General features: G+C 50.9%; 1 protein-coding gene across 1 annotated transcript in view; it reads left to right on the top strand.

Annotated features, from left to right (window-relative positions):
• The first annotated feature begins 6,134 nt into the window (after positions 1-6,134).
• LOC146063197 (retinol dehydrogenase 11-like) overlaps positions 6,135-24,361 on the top strand; it is a 70,090-nt gene continuing 51,863 nt past the window's right edge. The window contains exon 1 of the mRNA XM_083175392.1: positions 6,135-6,362. Coding sequence (XP_083031518.1) covers positions 6,206-6,362 — 157 coding nt within the window. The 5' untranslated portion in view covers positions 6,135-6,205. The remainder of the gene's footprint in view (positions 6,363-24,361) is intronic.

Here is a 24,361-nt window from a genome sequence, read left to right as displayed (position 1 = left end):
AGGAAGGCACTAGGACCCAGTGGTGTAGCACTGTAAGTACTATATAGGAAGACACTGGGAACCAGTGTTGTAGCACTGTAAGTACTATATAGGAAGGCACTAGGACCCAGTGGTGTAGCACTGTAAGTACTATATAGGAAGGCACTAGGACCCTGTGGTGTAGCACTGTAAGTACTACATAGGAAGACACTGGGAACCAGTGGTGTAGCACTGTAAGTACTATATAGGAAGGCACTAGGACCCAGTGGTGTAGCACTGTAAGTACTATATAGGAAGGCACTAGGACCCAGTGGTGTAGCACTGTAAGTACTATATAGGAAGGCACTAGGACCCAGTGGTGTAGTGTGAGCTGTGCACTGTAAGTACTATATGGGAAGGCACTAGGACCCAGTGGTGTAGCACTGTAAGTACTATATAGGAAGGCACTAGGACCCAGTGGTGTAGCACTGTAAGCACTATATAGGAAGGCACTAGGACCCAGTGGTGTAGCACTGTAAGTACTATGTAGGAAGGCACTAGGACCCAGTGGTGTAGCACTGTAAGTACTATATAGGAAGGCACTAGGACCCAGTGGTGTAGCACTGTAAGCACTATATAGGAAGGCACTAGGACCCAGTAGTGTAGCACTGTAAGTACTATATAGGAAGGCACTAGGACCCAGTGGTGTAGCACTGTAAGCACTATATAGGAAGGCACTTGGACCCAGTGGTGTAGCACTGTAAGTACTATATAGGAAGGCACTAGGACCCAGTGGTGTAGCACTGTAAGTACTATATAGGAAGACACTGGGAACCAGTGGTGTAGCACTGTAAGTACTATATAGGAAGGCACTAGGACCCAGTGGTGTAGCACTGTAAGTACTATATAGGAAGGCACTAGGACCCAGTGGTGTAGCACTGTAAGTACTATATAGGAAGACACTGGGAACCAGTGGTGTAGCACTGTAAGTACTATATAGGAAGGCACTAGGACCCAGTGGTGTAGCACTGTAAGTACTAAATGGGAAGGCACTAGGACCCAGTGGTGTAGCACTGTAAGTACTATATAGGAAGGCACTAGGACCCAGTGGTGTAGCACTGTAAGTACTATATAGGAAGGCACTAGGACCCAGTGGTGTAGCACTGTAAGTACTATATAGGAAGGCACTAGGACCCAGTGGTGTAGTGAGAGCTGTGCACTGTAAGTACTATATAGGAAGGCACTAGGACCCAGTGGTGTAGCACTGTAAGTACTATATAGGAAGGCACTAGGACCCAGTGGTGTAGCACTGTAAGCACTATATAGGAAGGCACTAGGACCCAGTGGTGTAGCACTGTAAGTACTATGTAGGAAGGCACAAGGACCCAGTGGTGTAGCACTGTAAGTACTATATAGGAAGGCACTAGGACCCAGTGGTGTAGCACTGTAAGCACTATATAGGAAGGCACTTGGACCCAGTGGTGTAGCACTGTAAGCACTATATAGGAAGGCACTAGGACCCAGTGGTGTAGCACTGTAAGTACTATATAGGAAGGCACTAGGACCCAGTGGTGTAGCACTGTAAGTACTATATAGGAAGGCACTAGGACCCAGTGGTGTAGCACTGTAAGTACTATATAGGAAGGCACTGGGAACCAGTGGTGTAGCACTGTAAGTACTATATAGGAAGGCACTAGGACCCAGTGGTGTAGTGAGAGCTGTGCACTGTAAGTACTATATGGGAAGGCACTAGGATCCAGTGGTGTAGCACTGTAAGTACTATATAGGAAGGCACTAGGACCCAGTGGTGTAGCACTGTAAGCACTATATAGGAAGGCACTTGGACCCAGTGGTGTAGCACTGTAAGTACTATATAGGAAGGCACTAGGACCCAGTGGTGTAGCACTGTAAGTACTATATAGGAAGACACTGGGAACCAGTGGTGTAGCACTGTAAGTACTATATAGGAAGGCACTAGGACCCAGTGGTGTAGCACTGTAAGCACTATATAGGAATTCACTAGGACCCAGTGGTGTAGCACTGTAAGTACTATATAGGAAGGCACTAGGACCCAGTGGTGTAGCACTGTAAGTACTATATAGGAAGGCACTAGGACCCAGTGGTGTAGCACTGTAAGCACTATATAGGAAGGCACTAGGACCCAGTGGTGTAGCACTGTAAGTACTATGTAGTAAGGCACTAGGACCCAGTGGTGTAGCACTGTAAGCACTATATAGGAAGGCACTTGGACCCAGTGGTGTAGCACTGTAAGTACTATATAGGAATTCACTAGGACCCAGTGGTGTAGCACTGTAAGTACTATATAGGAAGGCACTAGGACCCAGTGGTGTAGCACTGTAAGTACTATATAGGAAGACACTGGGAACCAGTGGTGTAGCACTGTAAGTACTATATAGGAAGGCACTAGGACCCAGTGGTGTAGCACTGTAAGTACTATATAGGAAGGCACTAGGACCCAGTGGTGTAGCACTGTAAGTACTATATAGGAAGACACTGGGAACCAGTGGTGTAGCACTGTAAGTACTATATAGGAAGGCACTAGGACCCAGTGGTGTAGCACTGTAAGTACTATATAGGAAGGCACTAGGACCCAGTGGTGTAGCACTGTAAGTACTATATGGTAAGGCACTAGGACCCAGTGGTGTAGCACTGTAAGTACTATATAGGAAGGCACTAGGACCCAGTGGTGTAGTGAGAGCTGTGCACTGTAAGTACTATATGGGAAGGCACTAGGACCCAGTGGTGTAGCACTGTAAGTACTATATAGGAAGGCACTAGGACCCAGTGGTGTAGCACTGTAAGTACTATATAGGAAGGCACTAGGACCCAGTGGTGTAGTGAGAGCTGTGCACTGTAAGTACTATATGGGAAGGCACTAGGATCCAGTGGTGTAGCACTGTAAGTACTATATAGGAAGGCACTAGGACCCAGTGGTGTAGCACTGTAAGCACTATATAGGAAGGCACTTGGACCCAGTGGTGTAGCACTGTAAGTACTATATAGGAAGGCACTAGGACCCAGTGGTGTAGCACTGTAAGTACTATATAGGAAGACACTGGGAACCAGTGGTGTAGCACTGTAAGTACTATATAGGAAGGCACTAGGACCCAGTGGTGTAGCACTGTAAGTACTATATAGGAAGGCACTAGGACCCAGTGGTGTAGCACTGTAAGTACTATATAGGAAGGCACTAGGACCCAGTGGTGTAGCACTGTAAGTACTAAATGGGAAGGCACTAGGATCCAGTGGTGTAGCACTGTAAGTACTATATAGGAAGGCACTAGGACCCAGTGGTGTAGCACTGTAAGTACTATATAGGAAGGCACTAAGACCCAGTGGTGTAGTGAGAGCTGTGCACTGTAAGTACTATATGGGAAGGCACTAGGATCCAGTGGTGTAGCACTGTAAGTACTATATAGGAAGGCACTAGGACCCAGTGGTGTAGCACTGTAAGCACTATATAGGAAGGCACTAGGACCCAGTGGTGTAGCACTGTAAGTACTATGTAGGAAGGCACTAGGACCCAGTGGTGTAGCACTGTAAGTACTATATAGAAAGGCACTAGGACCCAGTGGTGTAGCACTGTAAGCACTATATAGGAAGGCACTTAGACCCAGTGGTGTAGCACTGTAAGTACTATATAGGAAGGCACTAGGACCCAGGGATGTAGCACTGTAAGTACTATATAGGAAGGCACTAGGACCCAGTGGTGTAGCACTGTAAGTACTATATAGGAAGACACTGGGAACCAGTGGTGTAGCACTGTAAGTACTATATAGGAAGGCACTAGGACCCAGTGGTGTAGCACTGTAAGTACTATATAGAAAGGCACTAGGACCCAGTGGTGTAGCACTGTAAGTACTATATAGGAAGGCACTAGGACCCAGTGGCGTAGCACTGTAAGTACTATATAGGAAGGCACTAGGACCCAGTGGTGTAGTGAGAGCTGTGCACTGTAAGTACTATATGGGAAGGCACTAGGACCCAGTGGTGTAGCACTGTAAGTACTATATAGGAAGGCACTAGGACCCAGTGGTGTAGCACTGTAAGCACTATATAGGAAGGCACTAGGACCCAGTGGTGTAGCACTGTAAGTACTATGTAGGAAGGCACTAGGACCCAGTGGTGTAGCACTGTAAGTACTATATAGGAAGGCACTAGGACCCAGTGGTGTAGCACTGTAAGCACTATATAGGTAGGCACTTGGACCCAGTGGTGTAGCACTGTAAGTACTATATAGGAATTCACTAGGACCCAGTGGTGTAGCACTGTAAGTACTATATAGGAAGGCACTAGGACCCAGTGGTGTAGCACTGTAAGTATTATATAGGAAGACACTGGGAACCAGTGTTGTAGCACTGTAAGTACTATATAGGAAGGCACTAGGACCCAGTGGTGTAGCACTGTAAGTACTATATAGGAAGGCACTAGGACCCTGTGGTGTAGCACTGTAAGTACTACATAGGAAGACACTGGGAACCAGTGGTGTAGCACTGTAAGTACTATATAGGAAGGCACTAGGACCCAGTGGTGTAGCACTGTAAGTACTATATAGGAAGGCACTAGGACCCAGTGGTGTAGCACTGTAAGTACTATATAGGAAGGCACTAGGACCCAGTGGTGTAGTGTGAGCTGTGCACTGTAAGTACTATATGGGAAGGCACTAGGACCCAGTGGTGTAGCACTGTAAGTACTATATAGGAAGGCACTAGGACCCAGTGGTGTAGCACTGTAAGCACTATATAGGAAGGCACTAGGACCCAGTGGTGTAGCACTGTAAGTACTATGTAGGAAGGCACTAGGACCCAGTGGTGTAGCACTGTAAGTACTATATAGGAAGGCACTAGGACCCAGTGGTGTAGCACTGTAAGCACTATATAGGAAGGCACTAGGACCCAGTAGTGTAGCACTGTAAGTACTATATAGGAAGGCACTAGGACCCAGTGGTGTAGCACTGTAAGCACTATATAGGAAGGCACTTGGACCCAGTGGTGTAGCACTGTAAGTACTATATAGGAAGGCACTAGGACCCAGTGGTGTAGCACTGTAAGTACTATATAGGAAGACACTGGGAACCAGTGGTGTAGCACTGTAAGTACTATATAGGAAGGCACTAGGACCCAGTGGTGTAGCACTGTAAGTACTATATAGGAAGGCACTAGGACCCAGTGGTGTAGCACTGTAAGTACTATATAGGAAGACACTGGGAACCAGTGGTGTAGCACTGTAAGTACTATATAGGAAGGCACTAGGACCCAGTGGTGTAGCACTGTAAGTACTAAATGGGAAGGCACTAGGACCCAGTGGTGTAGCACTGTAAGTACTATATAGGAAGGCACTAGGACCCAGTGGTGTAGCACTGTAAGTACTAAATGGGAAGGCACTAGGACCCAGTGGTGTAGCACTGTAAGTACTATATAGGAAGGCACTAGGACCCAGTGGTGTAGCACTGTAAGTACTATATAGGAAGGCACTAGGACCCAGTGGTGTAGTGAGAGCTGTGCACTGTAAGTACTATATAGGAAGGCACTAGGACCCAGTGGTGTAGCACTGTAAGTACTATATAGGAAGGCACTAGGACCCAGTGGTGTAGCACTGTAAGCACTATATAGGAAGGCACTAGGACCCAGTGGTGTAGCACTGTAAGTACTATGTAGGAAGGCACAAGGACCCAGTGGTGTAGCACTGTAAGTACTATATAGGAAGGCACTAGGACCCAGTGGTGTAGCACTGTAAGCACTATATAGGAAGGCAATTGGACCCAGTGGTGTAGCACTGTAAGCACTATATAGGAAGGCACTAGGACCCAGTGGTGTAGCACTGTAAGTACTATATAGGAAGGCACTAGGACCCAGTGGTGTAGCACTGTAAGTACTATATAGGAAGGCACTAGGACCCAGTGGTGTAGCACTGTAAGTACTATATAGGAAGGCACTGGGAACCAGTGGTGTAGCACTGTAAGTACTATATAGGAAGGCACTAGGACCCAGTGGTGTAGCATTGTAAGTACTATATAGGAAGGCACTAGGACCCAGTGGTGTAGCACTGTAAGTACTATATAGGAAGGCACTGGGACCCAGTGGTGTAGCACTGTAAGTACTATATAGGAAGGCACTAGGACCCAGTGGTGTAGCCCTGTAAGTACTATATAGGAGGGCACTGTGACCCATGGCTGCAGGCAGTCAGAGGTGAATTCTGCTCTGATGTGCACTTGTTCCCATCTGTCATGGAGCTTCCTACTTTTATGAGCCACCCTGCTTGGTTCTTCTGCTTTGTAGTCATTGCTGTGATCCTACGTTTACAGAGGAAGGGGAGCTGGGATCCACGAAAGTGCCGGACAGACCTGACTGGTAAAACAGCCATAGTGACTGGAGCTAACACAGGTGAGACCAAAAGTATTCAGGTGAGTCCTGTCCCTCATATTCTGTGTCCCCCCCCCCCCCCCCCAGTAACATGCAGCGGTGTGAGATACAGGGGTCCCAGGTGGGTCCTGTCCCTCATATTCTGTGTCCCCCAGTAACATGTAGCGGTGTGAGATACAGGGGTCCCAGGTGAGTCCTGTCCCTCATATTCTGTGTCCCCCCAGTAACATGTAGCGGTGTGAGATACAGGGGTCCCAGGTGAGTCCTGTCCCTCATATTCTGTGTCCCCCAGTAACATGCAGCGGTGTGAGATACAGGGGTCCCAGGTGAGTCCTGTCCCTCATATTCTGTGTCCCCCAGTAACATGCAGCGGTGTGAGATACAGGGGTCCTAGGTGAGTCCTGTCCCTCATATTCTGTGTCCCCCAGTAACATGCAGCGGTGTGAGATACAGGGGTCCCAGGTGAGTCCTGTCCCTCATATTCTGTGTCCCCCAGTAACATGCAGTGGTGTGAGATACAGGGGTCCCAGGTGGGTCCTGTCCCTCATATTCTGTGTCCCCCAGTAACATGCAGCGGTGTGAGATACAGGGGTCCCAGGTGAGTCCTGTCCCTCATATTCTGTGTCCCCCAGTAACATGTAGCGGTGTGAGATACAGGGGTCCCAGGTGAGTCCTGTCCCTCATATTCTGTGTCCCCCAGTAACATGCAGCGGTGTGAGACACAGGGGTCCCAGGTGAGTCCTGTCCCTCATATTCTGTGTCCCCCAGTAACATGTAGCGGTGTGAGATACCCTGTCCCTCATATTCTGTGTCCCCCAGTAACATGCAGCGGTGTGAGATACAGGGGTCCCAGGTGGGTCCTGTCCCTCATATTCTGTGTCCCCCAGTAACATGTAGCGGTGTGAGATACAGGGGTCCCAGGTGAGTCCTGTCCCTCATACTCTGTGTCCCTCAGTAACATGCAGCGGTGTGAGATACAGGGGTCCCAGGTGGGTCCTGTCCCTCATATTCTGTGTCCCCCAGTAACATGCAGCGGTGTGAGATACAGGGGTCCCAGGTGGGTCCTGTACCTCATATTCTGTGTCCCCCAGTAACATGTAGCGGTGTGACATACAGGGGTCCCAGGTGAGTCCTGTCCCTCATATTCTGTGTCCTCCAGTAACATGTAGCGGTGTGAGATACAGGGGTCCCAGGTGAGTCCTGTCCCTCATATTCTGTGTCCCCCCAGTAACATGTAGCGGTGTGAGATACAGGGGTCCCAGGTGGGTCCTGTCCCTCATATTCTGTGTCCGCCAGTAACATGCAGCGGTGTGAGATACAGGGGTCCCAGGTGGGTCCTGTACCTCATATTCTGTGTCCCCCAGTAACATGTAGCGGTGTGAGATACAGGGGTCCCAGGTGAGTCCTGTCCCTCATATTCTGTGTCCCCCAGTAACATGTAGCGGTGTGAGATACAGGGGTCCCAGGTGAGTCCTGTCCCTCATATTCTGTGTCCCCCAGTAACATGCAGCGGTGTGACATACAGGGGTCCCAGGTGAGTCCTGTCCCTCATATTCTGTGCCCCCCCAGTAACATGCAGCGGTGTGAGATACAGGGGTCCCAGGTGAGTCCTGTCCCTCATATTCTGTGTCCCCCAGTAACATGCAGCGGTGTGAGATACAGGGGTCCCAGGTGGGTCCTGTCCCTCATATTCTGTGTCCCCCAGTAACATGCAGCGGTGTGAGATACAGGGGTCCCAGGTGGGTCCTGTCCCTCATATTCTGTGTCCCCCAGTAACATGCAGCGGTGTGAGATACAGGGGTCCCAGGTGGGTCCTGTCCCTCATATTCTGTGTCCCCCAGTAACATGCAGCGGTGTGAGATACAGGGGTCCCAGGTGAGTCCTGTCCCTCATATTCTGTGTCCCCCCAGTAACATGTAGCAGTGTGAGATACAGGGGTACCAGGTGGGTCCTGTCCCTCATATTCTGTGTCCCCCAGTAACATGCAGCGGTGTGAGATACAGGGGTCCTAGGTGAGTCCTGTCCCTCATATTCTGTGTCCCCCCCCCCAGTAACATGCAGCGGTGTGAGATACAGGGGTCCCAGGTGGGTCCTGTCCCTCATATTCTGTGTCCCCCAGTAACATGCAGCGGTGTAACATACAGTGGTCCCAGGTGAGTCCTGTCCCTCATATTCTGTGTCCCCCAGTAACATGCAGCGGTGTGAGATACAGGGGTCCCAGGTGAGTCCTGTCCCTCATATTCTGTGTCCCCCAGTAACATGCAGCGGTGTGAGATACAGTGGTCCCAGGTGGGTCCTGTCCCTCATATTCTGTGTCCCCCCAGTAACATGTAGTGGTGTGAGATACAGGGGTCCCAGGTGGGTTCTGTCCCTCATATTCTGTGTCCCCCAGTAACATGTAGCGGTGTGAGATACAGGGGTCCCAGGTGGGTCCTGTCCCTCATACTGTCTCCCAGTAACATGCAGCGGTGTGAGATACAGGGGTCCCAGGTGAGTCCTGTCCCTCATATTCTGTGTCCCCCAGTAACATGTAGCGATGTGAGATACAGGGGTCCCAGGTGGGTCCTGTCCCTCATATTCTGTGTCCCCCAGTAACATGCAGCGGTGTGAGATACAAGGGTCCTAGGTGAGTCCTGTCCCTCATATTCTGTGTCCCCCAGTAACATGTAGCGGTGTGAGATACAGGGGTCCCAGGTGGGTCCTGTCCCTCATATTCTGTGTCCCCCAGTAACATGCAGCGGTGTGAGATACAGGGGTCCCAGGTGGGTCCTGTCCCTCATATTCTGTGTCCCCCCAGTAACATGTAGTGGTGTGAGATACAGGGGTCCCAGGTGGGTCCTGTCCCTCATATTCTGTGTCCCCCAGTAACATGCAGCGGTGTGAGATACAGGGGTCCCAGGTGAGTCCTGTCCCTCATATTCTGTGTCCCCCAGTAACATGCAGTGGTGTGAGATACAGGGGTCCCAGGTGGGTCCTGTCCCTCATATTCTGTGTCCCCCAGTAACATGCAGCGGTGTGACATACAGGGGTCCCAGGTGAGTCCTGTCCCTCATATTCTGTGCCCCCCCAGTAACATGCAGCGGTGTGAGATACAGGGGTCCCAGGTGGGTCCTGTACCTCATATTCTGTGTCCCCCAGTAACATGCAGCGGTGTGACATACAGGGGTCCCAGGTGGGTCCTGTACCTCATATTCTGTGTCCCCCAGTAACATGTAGCGGTGTGAGATACAGGGGTCCCAGGTGGGTCCTGTCCCTCATATTCTGTGTCCCCCAGTAACATGCAGCGGTGTGACATACAGGGGTCCCAGGTGGGTCCTGTACTTCATATTCTGTGTCCCCCAGTAACATGTAGCGGTGTGAGATACAGGGGTCCCAGGTGAGTCCTGTCCCTCATATTCTGTGTCCCCCAGTAACATGCAGCGGTGTGACATACAGGGGTCCCAGGTGGGTCCTGTACCTCATATTCTGTGTCCCCCAGTAACATGTAGCGGTGTGACATACAGGGGTCCCAGGTGGGTCCTGTACCTCATATTCTGTGTCCCCCAGTAACATGTAGCGGTGTGAGATACAGGGGTCCCAGGTGAGTCCTGTCCCTCATACTGTCTCCCAGTAACATGCAGCGGTGTGAGATACAGGGGTCCCAGGTGGGTCCTGTCCCTCATATTCTGTGTCCCCCAGTAACATGCAGCGGTGTGACATACAGGGGTCCCAGGTGGGTCCTGTACCTCATATTCTGTGTCCCCCAGTAACATGTAGCGGTGTGAGATACAGGGGTCCCAGGTGAGTCCTGTCCCTCATACTGTCTCCCAGTAACATGCAGCGGTGTGAGATACAGGGGTCCCAGGTGGGTCCTGTCCCTCATATTCTGTGTCCCCCAGTAACATGCAGCGGTGTGACATACAGGGGTCCCAGGTGGGTCCTGTCCCTCATATTCTGTGTCCCCCAGTAACATGCAGCGGTGTGACATACAGGGGTCCCAGGTGGGTCCTGTGCCTCATATTCTGTGTCCCCCAGTAACATGTAGCGGTGTGACATACAGGGGTCCCAGGTGGGTCCTGTACCTCATATTCTGTGTCCCCCAGTAACATGTAGCGGTGTGAGATACAGGGGTCCCAGGTGGGTCCTGTCCCTCATATTCTGTGTCCCCCAGTAACATGCAGCGGTGTGACATACAGGGGTCCCAGGTGGGTCCTGTACTTCATATTCTGTGTCCCCCAGTAACATGTAGCGGTGTGAGATACAGGGGTCCCAGGTGAGTCCTGTCCCTCATATTCTGTGTCCCCCAGTAACATGCAGCGGTGTGACATACAGGGGTCCCAGGTGGGTCCTGTACCTCATATTCTGTGTCCCCCAGTAACATGTAGCGGTGTGACATACAGGGGTCCCAGGTGGGTCCTGTACCTCATATTCTGTGTCCCCCAGTAACATGCAGCGGTGTGACATACAGGGGTCCCAGGTGGGTCCTGTACCTCATATTCTGTGTCCCCCAGTAACATGTAGCGATGTGAGATACAGGGGTCCCAGGTGAGTCCTGTCCCTCATACTGTCTCCCAGTAACATGCAGCGGTGTGAGATACAGGGGTCCCAGGTGAGTCTTGTCCCTCATATTCTGTGTCCCCCAGTAACATGCAGCGGTGTGACATACAGGGGTCCCAGGTGGGTCCTGTACCTCATATTCTGTGTCCCCCAGTAACATGTAGCGGTGTGAGATACAGGGGTCCCAGGTGAGTCCTGTCCCTCATATTCTGTGTCCCCCAGTAACATGTAGCGGTGTGAGATACAGGGGTCCCAGGTGAGTCCTGTCCCTCATATTCTGTGTCCCCCAGTAACATGTAGCGGTGTGACATACAGGGGTCCCAGGTGGGTCCTGTACCTCATATTCTGTGTCCCCCAGTAACATGCAGCGGTGTGAGATACAGGGGTCCCAGGTGGGTCCTGTCCCTCATATTCTGTGTCCCCCAGTAACATGCAGCGGTGTGACATACAGGGGTCCCAGGTGGGTCCTGTCCCTCATATTCTGTGTCCCCCAGTAACATGCAGCGGTGTGACATACAGGGGTCCCAGGTGGGTCCTGTACCTCATATTCTGTGTCCCCCAGTAACATGTAGCGGTGTGAGATACAGGGGTCCCAGGTTAGTCCTGTCCCTCATACTGTCTCCCAGTAACATGCAGCGGTGTGAGATACAGGGGTCCCAGGTGGGTCCTGTCCCTCATATTCTGTGTCCCCCAGTAACATGCAGCGGTGTGACATACAGGGGTCCCAGGTGGGTCCTGTACCTCATATTCTGTGTCCCCCAGTAACATGTAGCGGTGTGAGATACAGGGGTCCCAGGTGAGTCCTGTCCCTCATACTGTCTCCCAGTAACATGCAGCGGTGTGAGATACAGGGGTCCCAGGTGAGTCCTGTCCCTCATATTCTGTGTCCCCCAGTAACATGTAGCGGTGTGAGATACAGGGGTCCCAGGTGAGTCCTGTCCCTCATATTCTGTGTCCCCCAGTAACATGTAGCGGTGTGAGATACAGGGGTCCCAGGTGAGTCCTGTCCCTCATATTCTGTGTCCCCCAGTAACATGCAGCGGTGTGAGATACAGGGGTCCCAGGTGAGTCCTGTCCCTCATATTCTGTGTCCCCCAGTAACATGCAGCGGTGTGACATACAGGGGTCCCAGGTGAGTCCTGTCCCTCATATTCTGTGTCCCCCAGTGACATGCAGCGGTGTGACATACAGGGGTCCCAGGTGAGTCCTGTCCCTCATATTCTGTGTCCCCCAGTAACATGCAGCGGTGTGACATACAGGGGTCCCAGGTGAGTCCTGTCCCTCATATTCTGTGTCCCCCCAGTAACATGCAGCGGTGTGAGATACAGGGTTCCCAGGTGAGTCCTGTCCCTTATATTCTGTGTCCCCCCCAGTAACATGTGGCGGTGTGAGATACAGGGGTCCCAGGTGAGTCCTGTCCCTCATATTCTGTGTCCCCCAGTAACATGCAGCGGTGTGAGATACAGGGGTCCCAGGTGAGTCCTGTCCCTCATATTCTGTGTCCCCCAGTAACATGCAGCGGTGTGAGATACAGGGGTCCCAGGTGAGTCCTGTCCCTCATATTCTGTGTCCCCCAGTAACATGTAGCGGTGTGACATACAGGGGTCCCAGGTGGGTCCTGTCCCTCATATTCTGTGTGTCCCAGTAACATGCAGCGGTGTGAGATACAGGGGTCCCAGGTGGGTCCTGTCCCTCATATTCTGTGTGTCCCAGTAACATGCAGCGGTGTGAGATACAGGGGTCCCAGGTGGGTTCTGTCCCTCATATTCTGTGTCCCCCCCAGTAACATGTAGCAGTGTGAGATACAGGGGTCCCCGGTGGGTCCTGTCCCTCATATTCTGTGCCCCCCCAGTAACATGCAGCGGTGTGAGATACAGGGGTCCCAGGTGGGTCCTGTACCTCATATTCTGTGTCCCCCAGTAACATGTAGCGGTGTGAGATACAGGGGTCCCAGGTGAGTCCTGTCCCTCATATTCTGTGTCCCCCCAGTAACATGTAGCGGTGTGAGATACAGGGGTCCCAGGTGGGTTCTGTCCCTCATACACATGACCCCATAGGTGGCTTTGGAGGCTGGGCATGCCCACGGTCAGCCACGCACTCTTTGTGCAAACATGCCACCACACTCTGCCCTACCCGCATCCGAGCAGGATAACTTCACTACTGTGTGGTGTAATATGAATTAGTGGGACTTCTTGTGGTGCTAATTGAATCAGGGGCACTACTTGAAGTATAATATAAACCAGGGACAATACTTGTGGTGTAATATGAATCAGAGGCACTACTGTGTGGTGTAATATGAATCAGATGCACTACTGTGTGGTGTAATATGTATCAGAGGCACTACTGTGTGGTGTAATATTGATCAGAGGCACTACTGTGTGGTGTAATATGAATCAGAGGCACTACTGTGTGGTGTAATATGACTCAGAGGCACTACTGTGTGGTGTAATATGAATCAGAGGCACTACTGTGTGGTGTAATATTGATCAGAGGCACTACTGTGTGGTGTAATATGAATCAGAGGCACTACTGTGTGGTGTAATATGAATCAGAGGCACTACTGTGTGGTGTAATATGACTCAGAGGCACTACTGTGTGGTGTAATATGAATCAGAGGCACTACTTAAGATGCAATGTATATATGATTGTGCTACCGTATGGCATAATTTGAATTGGGGGTACATTTATGTGACCTTCCCTGTGAGACCACTGACCCTAGTATGTGAGGCATGACCCAAATGTATAGTTTGTAGAGGGGTGTCAAAACCCTAGCACTGTCCCTGGCTCTACATCATTTTTTTTTTTGGGGGGGGGATTAGGTGGTATGTGAAATTAGTTCTACCACCTCTTCGGGACCACTTTCAACTAACATTATCGCAGTGTGACGTTATCTCTCTCTGTGTAGTAACATTCTCGCTTTGTGACACTATCTCTCTCTGTGGAGTAACATTATCGCTGTTTGACACTATCTCTCTAGGTGTAGTAACATTATCGCTGTTTGACACTATCTCTCTCTGTGTAGTAACATTATCGCTGTTTGACACTATCTCTCTCTGTGTAGTAACATTATCGCTGTTTGACACTATCTCTCTCTGTGTAGTAACATTATCGCTGTTTTACACTATCTCTCTCTCTGTAGTAACATTATCGCTGTTTGACACTATCTCTCTCTGTGTAGTAACATTATCGCTGTTTGACACTATCTCTCTCTGTGTAGTAACATTATCGCTGTGTGACACTATCTCTCTTTGTGTAGTAATATTGTCACTCTGTGACACTATCTCTGTAGTAACATTATCACTCTCTGACACAATCTCTCTCTGTGTAGAAACATTATCATGGTTTGACACTATCTCTCTCTGTGTAGTAACACTGTAATTATCACTCTGACATTATCTCTCTGTGTAGTAACATTATCGCTTTGAGACAATATCACTCTCTTTGTAGTAACATTATCACTGTGACATTAACTCTCTGTGTAGTAACATTATTGTTATGTGACATTATCTCTGTGCATTAGCTTAACGCTGTGTGACATTATCTCTCTCTGTGTAGTAACATTATCACTGTGTGACACTATCTCTCTCTGTGTAGTAACATCATTGTTGTGTGACAGTATCTCTCTCTGTGTAGTAACATTATCACTGTGTGACACTATCTCTCTTTGTGTAGTAACAACATTGTTGTTTGACAATATCTATCTGTGTAGTAACATGATCACTGTGTGACAGTATCTCTCTCTTTGTAGTAACATTATCACTGTGTGACAGTATCTCTCTCTGTGTAGTAACATTATCACTGTGTGACACTATCTCTCTCTGTGTAGTAACATTATTGTGTGACAATATCTATCTGTGTAGTAACATTATCACTGTGTGACAGTATCTCTCTCTGTGTAGTAACATTATCACTGTGTGACACTATCTCTCTCTGTGTAGTAACATTATTGTGTGACATTATCTATCTCTATAGTAATGTTATCGCTCTGCGACAAGTTCTCTCTTTTTGTAGTAATTTCACTCTGTGACACTATGGGTGACATTTAATAGAATGCGATTTTTTTGCAGTTTCAAATTCGTCCATTATTGCACTTTTTAAAATCGCATTTTTTTCCGTGAATTTGCATATTTAATGAGGTGCGTAGTCTGAGAAAAAAGTGCGATTAAGTGCGATAATGTGAAAATTTTAGGCATGAAAATTTGAGGTAATGTGCGAATTTGTGTTTATAAAAAAAAAAACAGCCCGCGGTGTCACGCCACAGCCGGGGGACACTTTTTATATAAGGTCCCCCGGCCGAAACATGAGCACCGTGACTGGTCAGCCTTGGACAGGGTTCCTGGAGGAGTGGGGACCCCCCAATAAAGGGGTCCCCCCAGGCTTCACCCGTCCAGGGCTGAAGCCCGGGGCTGTCACCGGCGTCCGTGGCTAGTGGACGCCGGCCTGATAGGGTCGATCTCACATACCTAACATTGCTTTATGCAGGAGAACTACAAGTGCCAGCAGACCTCCCCCGCATGCTGGGACTTGGAGAACTCCAAGTCCCAGCATGCGGGCATTAATGGGCCCGCTGGGACTTGTAGTCCACCTGTAAAAAGATTGTTAAAAGAAAACACACACACAGAAAAGTATAACTTTATTACATACACAAACACACACCTCACTTTTACACCCACATACTTACCGATCCAGGATCCAGCGCTGGTCTGTCTGCAGCATAGCGGGCTCAATGTGCACTGACAGCGGGGTGACCCGGCTTTCACCGCCGCAGCTAACAGCCTCTGTAGCGCTGTCCCAGTGCAACAGAGGCTGATAGCGTGATCGGCCGATGCATCTCCATGGAGACGCATAGCTCAGCCCTGATTGGCTGAGCTATGCGTCTCCATGGAGACGCATAAGCCCAAGATGCTATCAGCCTCTGTAGCTCTAAGGTGTGTGTTTGTGTGTGAAATAAAGTTATACTTTTATGTTAACATTCTTTTTACAGGTGGATTACAAGTCCCAGCGGGCCCATTAATGCCCCGCATGCTGGGAGTTGTGGTTCTCCAAGTCCCAGCATGCGGGGAGGTCTGCTGGCACTTGTAGTTCTCCTGCATAAAGCAATGTTAGGTATGTGAGATTTAACTCTATCAGGCCGGCGTCCACTGGCCACGGATGCCGGTAACAGCCCCAGGCTTAAGCCCTGGATGGGTGAAGCCTTGACGGCAGTGGCATAACTAGAAACATGTGGGCCCCATAGCAAAAGTTTATAAGGGCCCCTATTTCTCACCTAATGCTAAAAAATGCATAAAGCATATAATAATTTGACAGGCAAAATGGGCCCCTCTCAGCTCTGGGCCCCATAGCAGCTGCACCCCCTGCACCCATGGTAGTTACGCCCTTGCTTGACGGGTCTCCATTCCTCCAGGTACCCCGTCCAAGGCTGACCAGCCACGGTGCTCATGGTGCGGCCGGGGGACCTTATATAAAAAGTGTCCTCCGGCTGTGGCATGACACCGCGGGCTGTTGGAGCCCGGTGCTGGTTTTTAAAATACGGGGAACCCCCAGATTTTTTGTTTCCCGTATTTTTGGAACCAGGACCGGTCCAAGAGTCCGGGGCTAGTTTCAGAAATACGGGGGACCCCTATGCTTTTTGTCCCCCGTATTTTTGGAACCAGGTCCGGCTCAATGAGCCCGGGGCTGGTTATGCTCAGGAGGGGTGACCTCACGCCACGACATTATATCTGTGACTCTCTCTCTCTCGGTGTAGTGACATTATAACTATGTGACACTCTCTCTCTCTCTCTCTCTCTCTCTCTGTAGTGACATTATAACTCTGTGACTCTGTCTCTCTCTCTGTGTAGTGACTCTCTCTCTCTCTCTCTCTCTCTGTAGTGACATTATAACTCTGTGACTCTGTCTCTCTCTCTGTGTAGTGACTCTCTCTCTCTCTCTCTCTCTCTCTCTCTCTGTAGTGACATTATAACTCTGTGACTCTGTCTCTCTCTCTGTGTAGTGACTCTATCTCTCTATCTGTAGTTACATTATAACTCTGTGACTCTCTCTGTAGTGACATTATAACTCTGTGACTCTCTCTCTCTCTCTCGGTAGTGACATTATAACTCTGTGACTCTGTCTCTCTCTCTGTGTAGTGACTCTCTCTCTCTGTGTAGTGACATTATAACTCTGTGAGTCTGTCTCTCTCTCTGTTTAGTGTCTCTCTCTCTCTCTGTGTAGTGACATTATAACTCTGTGACACTCTCTCTCTCTGTGTAGTGACTCTATCTCTCTCTCTGTAGTGACATTATAACTTTGTGACACTCTCTCTATGTAGTGACTCTCTCTCTCTCTTTAGTGACTCTCTCTCTCTCTGTAGTGACATTATAACTCTGTGACACTGTCTCTCTCTCTGTAGTGACTCTATCTCTCTCTCTGTAGTGACATTATAACTTTGTGACACTCTCTCTATGTAGTGACTCTCTCTCTCTCTTTAGTGACTCTCTCTCTCTCTGTAGTTACATTATAACTCTGTGACTCTCTCTCTGTAGTGACTCTCTCTCTATCTCTCTGTAATGACTCTCTCTCTCTATCTCTCTGTAGTTACAATATAACTCTGTGACACTCTCTGTGTAGTGACTCTATCTCTCTCTCTATGTCTGTGTAGTGACTCTCTCTCTCTGTAGTGACATTATAACTCTGTGACTCTCTCTCTCTGTAGTGACATTATAACTCTGTGACTCTCTCTCTCTCTCTGTAGTGACATTATAACTCTGTGACTCTGTCTCTCTCTGTGTAGTGACTCTCTCTCTCTCTGTGTAGTGACATTATAACTCTGTGTCTCTCTCTCTCTGTAGTGACATTATAACTCTGTGACACTCACTCCCTCTCTGTGTAGTGACTCTCTCTCTCTGTGTAGTGACTCTCTCTCTCTGTGTAGTGACTCTCTCTCTCTCTGTGTAGTGACATTATAACTCTGTGACTCTCTCTCTGTTTAGTGTCTCTCTCTCTGTACTGACATTATAACTCTGTGACACTCACTCTCTCTCTGTGTAGTGACTCTCTCTCTCTCTGTGTAGTGACTCTCTCTCTCTCTCTCTCTCTGTGTAGTGACTCTATCTCTCTCTCTGTAGTGAAATTATAACTCTGTGACACTCTCTCTGTGTAGTGACTCTATCTCTCTCTCTCTCTCTCTCTCTTTCTCTCTCTGTGTAGTGACATTATAACTCTGTGACACTCTCTGTAGTGACTCTCTCTCTCTGTAGTGACATTATAAATCTGTGACACTCTCTTTCATGACGTTATTGCTCTGGCACTAACTCTCTCTCTGTGTAGTGACATTATAACTCTGTGACTCTCTCTCTCTGTAGTGACATTATAACTCCGTGACACTCTCTCTCGTGACGTTATTGCTCTGGCACTCACTCTCTCTCTCTCTCTCTCTCTCTCTGTAGTGACATTATAACTCCGTGACACTCTCTCTGTGTAGTGACTCTATCTCTCTCTCTCTCTGTAGTGACATTATAACTCTGTGACTCTCTCTCTCTCTCTCTCTGTAGTGACATTATAACTCTGTGACTCTCTCTCTCTGTAGTGACTCTCTCTCTGTAGTGACATTATAACTCCGTGACACTCTCTCTCGTGACGTTATTGCTCTGGCACTCTCACTCTCTCTCTCTCTCTCTCTGTGTGTAGTAGTTTTGTGCCCTTTGCTCCCGTATCCCCAGCTGAGCGGCAGCACAGGGTGGGGCTGTCACTACAGATAGTAGGAATATGATGACAATGACCCTGTAGTTCAAGGTTGGCAGCTCAGGGACATTAGATAAGAACGCTGGGGCTCGGATGAGGTCTCAGTTTGAGCATAGCTGTCCCTCTGCGAGTACAAGGTCACACTGTGTACTGAGTGGCACTGCCCGCAGTTATCAGTTACTATACGGAACCCCCCTGACTGCTGACACCACCACATGTGCCCCGGGACTCGGTAGTGCAGCGAAACTATTAAAACATGAAATAAACTCGAGATGAGCGGGTTCGGATCCTAGAGAACCAACCCCCCCCCCCCCCCCCCCAACTTACCTGATCTGAGGCCATTCTACGGATCCAGAACAAGGCAGAACATAACCGCCCCTATGTCGGATTCTCACAAGATTCAGGCTCCATCTTTATTCCACCGGGGTATTTCAGACAGCACGGACTAAGGGGCTAGGGAACAGCTATGGGAGACCCCTAACGGGCACTACTGAGGGCCCAGTGACACTTCTAAGGGGCTGCTTTGGGGGGACAGCTATGGGGCACTACTACGGGGCATCCCCAGGCTCATTGAGCCAGACCTGGTTCCAAAAATACAGGGGACAAAAAGCGTAGGGGTCCCCCATATTTCTGAAACCAGCCCCGGACTCTTGGACTAGTCTTGGTTCCAAAAAACTGGGGTCCCCCATATTTTGGAACCAGCACCGGGCTCCAACAGCCCGCAGTGTCATGCCACAGCCAGGGGACACTTTTTACGTATGGTCCCCCGGCCACACCATGCGCATCGTGGCTGGTCAGCTCTGGACAGGGTACCTGGGGGAGTGGGGAGTGCCCCCCCCCCCCCCCCAATAAAGAGGTCTCCCCAGAATTCACCCGTCCAGGGCTGAAGCCGCGGCTGTCCCCGGCGTCCCTGGGTGGTGGACGCTGGGCTGATACGCGTCAAATTCAATTAAAAACCTTGCTATTTTCAGGTGAACTACAAGTCCCAGCAGGCCTCCCCTGCATGCGCATGGACTTGGCAAACCACAAGTCCCAGCATGCAAGGCATTGATGGGGAACTTGTAGTTCACGTGTAAAAAGAATGTTTAAATAAAATCTCAGACATAGAGAAAAGTATAACTATCATATACATGCATTCATTTTACACCAGTATACAGACAAATCCAGGCTCCAGCAATGGCAGTGACTGTATAGCGCTGTGACAGCGGCAAACCCACAGTCATTAGGGAGGAGGATTCTGGCGTCAGCGGCGTAGCTTTGTTTGGGGCGCCCTCCCCACCCGTCCATCTGCCCCCCGTGCCCCCCGTGCCCCATCCCCCCATTGACACATGCTTACCTGTCCGCGCGTCACGGCTCCCCTCCTGGCTTCAATAAATTCTATGCAGACGGACCACAATAAAATGTCTGCCCCCATACCGCAGACAGTTTCAGAGAACAGTCTGCTTTATGGGGCGGCCATTTTATCGAGGTCCGTCTCCATAGCATTGATTGAAGCCAGGAGGGGAGCCGGGACGCGCGGACAGGTAATCATGCGGGGGATGGGGGGCGGGGTCTTACTTTAGCATCACAGCCCCCCTGGCGCCCCCATATGCACAGCGCCCCCCCCGTGACCGCGGTGCTATAGTTACGCCACTGGCTGGCGTCACTGTGGGGCGATTTGCTGCTGAGACAGTCACTGCTTGAGCCTGGATTTGTATGTATAGTTGTGTATATTAAACTTATACTATTTGTTTGTGTCTGTGTTTTTATTTAAGCCTGCTTTTTGTCCCCCGTATTTTTGGAACCAGGTCCAGCTTAATGAGCCCAGGGTGGGTTATGCTCAGGAGGGGGGATCCCACACCATTTTTTTAAACTTTTATACATTTTTTAAGACAGAACCATGCACAGATCACACTGGTCTGTGCGTGGTGCTGTCAAATTTTCCTGTCAGAACCTGATGTATTTTTTGGGGGGAGATTTCTTATACTATACAAATGTACACAAAATGTATTTATATCACCGGTTGTACACTGTTTGATTCTCTCTGCACCTTGGTGAAGGGGCCACTCGGCTCGGAAACATTGGCTTATACTCCATTCCTGGTGTCTTTTTGCTCGAGTGCCACTACCCGCCACCCCCCCCCCCCCCCCACAGATATCTCCCTCCCTCTCTCTCTGTCTCTCTCTCTCTCCAATGCACACAAGGGTGACAATAAATATATAAACACACTCCATATATTTAGGTGTTGGCAGGGCAGGCGACAGGGGGGGTCAAGGGGGACAAGTGTGACGGGCCCCAGAGATATGAAGGGCCCCAGAGCTTCCATGCCTGGGCACGGCCACTGCCTGTACTAGCTGGCCTGTCAGTGACCCTTGAGGGCCGGCTGTCTACTGTGCATCATCTGTTTTTGGCTGAGTCTGACTGACTCACTGTGTGCCACTGCCATCTACTGTGTGTGCGCCCTGCCACTTGGTGCTCAGAGCCATCTACTCTATGTGTGCGCACGGCCTGGTGCCGCAGGCGCACAGCCTTACCCACCACTGGTGCTGTGGCCTCAGTCTCTGGCTCCTGTACTTTTACTGCGTGGGTCATCAGTGGTTCCGCACTCTGCGAAAGACCTGCCCTGCCTGCTCGTAGTGCTCAGCATTCTTTTGTGAAAGTGACAGGCCAGCAGCAGCCAGAGCCAGCAGGAAGCAGCAGCAGGAGCCAAGCCAGCAGGACTGAGAACGAGAGAAGTCCGCACCTGAAAGCAGGATCTGGAGCAGGGAAAGGTTAAAGCTCATGCAGAAGATCATTTGTGTGGATTTGGGGGGCCCCAGAAATAACAATGTACAGGGCCCCAAGATTTCTGTTGCCGGCCCTGGGTGTTGGCTGCAAAACTTCTCAGTGTCCTGTTTTCCGACAGGAATTTATAGTACCACCGTGTGGTTATAATGTGGTATTACAAACACTTGGATCACACAAAAATGTATATCCAAGGGATACAGATAACACGTAAGTGAGTGAGCAGCTGACATCAGCAGAAGGAGGAGGGGTTATTCAGAAGGAAGTGGGTGGGCAGCTGACATCAGCAGAAGGAGGAGGGGTTATTCAGAAGGAAGTGGGCGGGCAGCTGACATCAGCAGAAGGAGGAGTGGGCATTCAGAAGGAAGTTGGCGGGCAGCTGACATCAGCAGAAGGAGGAGGGGGCCTTCAGAAGGAAGTGGGCGGGCAGCTGACATCAGCAGAAGGAGGAGGGGTTATTCAGAAGGAAGTCGGTGGGCAGCTGACATCAGCAGAAGGAGGAGGGGTTATTCAGAAGGAAGTGGGCGGGCAGCTGACATCAGCAGAAGGAGGAGGGGGCATTCAGAAGGAAGTGGGCGGGCAGCTGACATCAGCAAAAGGAGGAGGGGGCATTCAGAAGGAAGTGGGCGGGCAGCTGACATCAGCAGAAGGAGGAGTGGGCATTCAGAAGGAAGTTGGCGGGCAGCTGACATCAGCAGAAGGAGGAGGGGTTATTCAGAAGGAAGTGGACGGGCAGCTGACATCAGCAGAAGGAGGAGGGGGCATTCAGAAGGAAGTGGACGGGCAGCTGACATCAGCAGAAGGAGGAGGGGGCATTCAGAAGGAAGTGGACGGGCAGCTGACATCAGCAGAAGGAGAAGGGGGCATTCAGAAGGAAGTGGGCGGGCAGCTGACATCAGCAGAAGGAGGAGGGGGGCATTCAGAAGGAAGTGGACGGGCAGCTGACATCAGCAGAAGGAGGAGGGGGCATTCAGAAGGAAGTGGGCGGGCAGCTGACATCAGCAGAAGGAGGAGGGAGCATTCAGAAGGAAGTGAGCGGGCAGCTGACATCAGCAGAAGGAGGAGGGGGCATTCAGAAGGAAGTGGGCGGGCAGCTGACATCAGCAGAAGGAGGAGGGGGCATTCAGAAGGAAGTGGGCGGGCAGCTGACATCAGCAGAAGGAGGAGGGGGCATTCAGAAGGAAGTGGGCGGGCAGCTGACATCAGCAGAAGGAGGAGGGGGCATTCAGAAGGAAGTGGGCGGGCAGCTGACATCAGCAGAAGGAGGAGGGGGCATTCAGAAGGAAGTGGGCGGGCAGCTGACATCAGCAGAAGGAGGAGGGGGCATTCAGAAGGAAGTGGGCGGGCAGCTGACATCAGCAGAAGGAGAAGGGGGCATTCAGAAGGAAGTCGGCGGGCAGCTGACATCAGCAGAAGGAGGAGGGGTTATTCAGAAGGAAGTGGGCGGGCAGCTGACATCAGCAGAAGGAGGAGGGGGCATTCAGAAGGAAGTGGGCGGGCAGCTGACATCAGCAAAAGGAGGAGGGGGCATTCAGAAGGAAGTGGGCGGGAAGCTGACATCAGCAGAAGGAGGAGTGGGCATTCAGAAGGAAGTTGGCGGGCAGCTGACATCAGCAGAAGGAGGAGGGGGCCTTCAGAAGGAAGTGGACGGGCAGCTGACATCAGCAGAAGGAGGAGGGGGCATTCAGAAGGAAGTGGACGGGCAGCTGACATCAGCAGAAGGAGGAGGGGGCATTCAGAAGGAAGTGGACGGGCAGCTGACATCAGCAGAAGGAGAAGGGGCATTCAGAAGGAAGTGGGCGGGCAGCTGACATCAGCAGAAGGAGGAGGGGGGCATTCAGAAGGAAGTGGACGGGCAGCTGACATCAGCAGAAGGAGGAGGGGGCATTCAGAAGGAAGTGGGCGGGCAGCTGACATCAGCAGAAGGAGGAGGGAGCATTCAGAAGGAAGTGAGCGGGCAGCTGACATCAGCAGAAGGAGGAGGGGGCATTCAGAAGGAAGTGGGCGGGCAGCTGACATCAGCAGAAGGAGGAGGGGGCATTCAGAAGGAAGTGGGCGGGCAGCTGACATCAGCAGAAGGAGGAGGGGGCATTCAGAAGGAAGTGGGCGGGCAGCTGACATCAGCAGAAGGAGGAGGGGGCATTCAGAAGGAAGTGGGCGGGCAGCTGACATCAGCAGAAGGAGGAGGGGGCATTCAGAAGGAAGTGGGCGGGCAGCTGACATCAGCAGAAGGAGGAGGGGGCATTCAGAAGGAAGTGGGCGGGCAGCTGACATCAGCAGAAGGAGGAGGGGGCATTCAGAAGGAAGTGGGCGGGCAGCTGACATCAGCAGAAGGAGAAGGGGGCATTCAGAAGGAAGTGGGCGGGCAGCTGACATTAGCAGAAGGAGGAGGGGGCATTCAGAAGGAAGTGGGCGGGCAGCTGACATCAGCAGAAGGAGGAGGGGTTATTCAGAAGGAAGTGGGCGGGCAGCTGACATCAGCAGAAGGAGGAGGGGTTATTCAGAAGGAAGTGGGCGGGCAGCTGACATCAGCAGAAGGAGGAGGGGGCATTCAGAAGGAAGTGGACGGGCAGCTGACATCAGCAGAAGGAGAAGGGGGCATTCAGAAGGAAGTGGGCGGGCAGCTGACATCAGCAGAAGGAGGAGGGGGGCATTCAGAAGGAAGTGGACGGGCAGCTGACATCAGCAGAAGGAGGAGGGGGCATTCAGAAGGAAGTGGGCGGGCAGCTGACATCAGCAGAAGGAGGAGGGGGCATTCAGAAGGAAGTGAGCGGGCAGCTGACATCAGCAGAAGGAGGAGGGGGCATTCAGAAGGAAGTGGGCGGGCAGCTGACATCAGCAGAAGGAGGAGGGGGCATTCAGAAGGAAGTGGGCGGGCAGCTGACATCAGCAGAAGGAGGAGGGGGCATTCAGAAGGAAGTGGGCGGGCAGCTGACATCAGCAGAAGGAGGAGGGGGCATTCAGAAGGAAGTGGGCGGGCAGCTGACATCAGCAGAAGG

The sequence above is a fragment of the Crinia signifera genome, chromosome 1 (assembly GCF_055691185.1).
Source record: "Crinia signifera chromosome 1, ASM5569118v1, whole genome shotgun sequence".
In the NCBI taxonomy this organism is placed as follows: Eukaryota; Metazoa; Chordata; class Amphibia; order Anura; family Myobatrachidae; genus Crinia; species Crinia signifera.
This window is presented reverse-complemented; position numbering and strand designations above follow the sequence as displayed.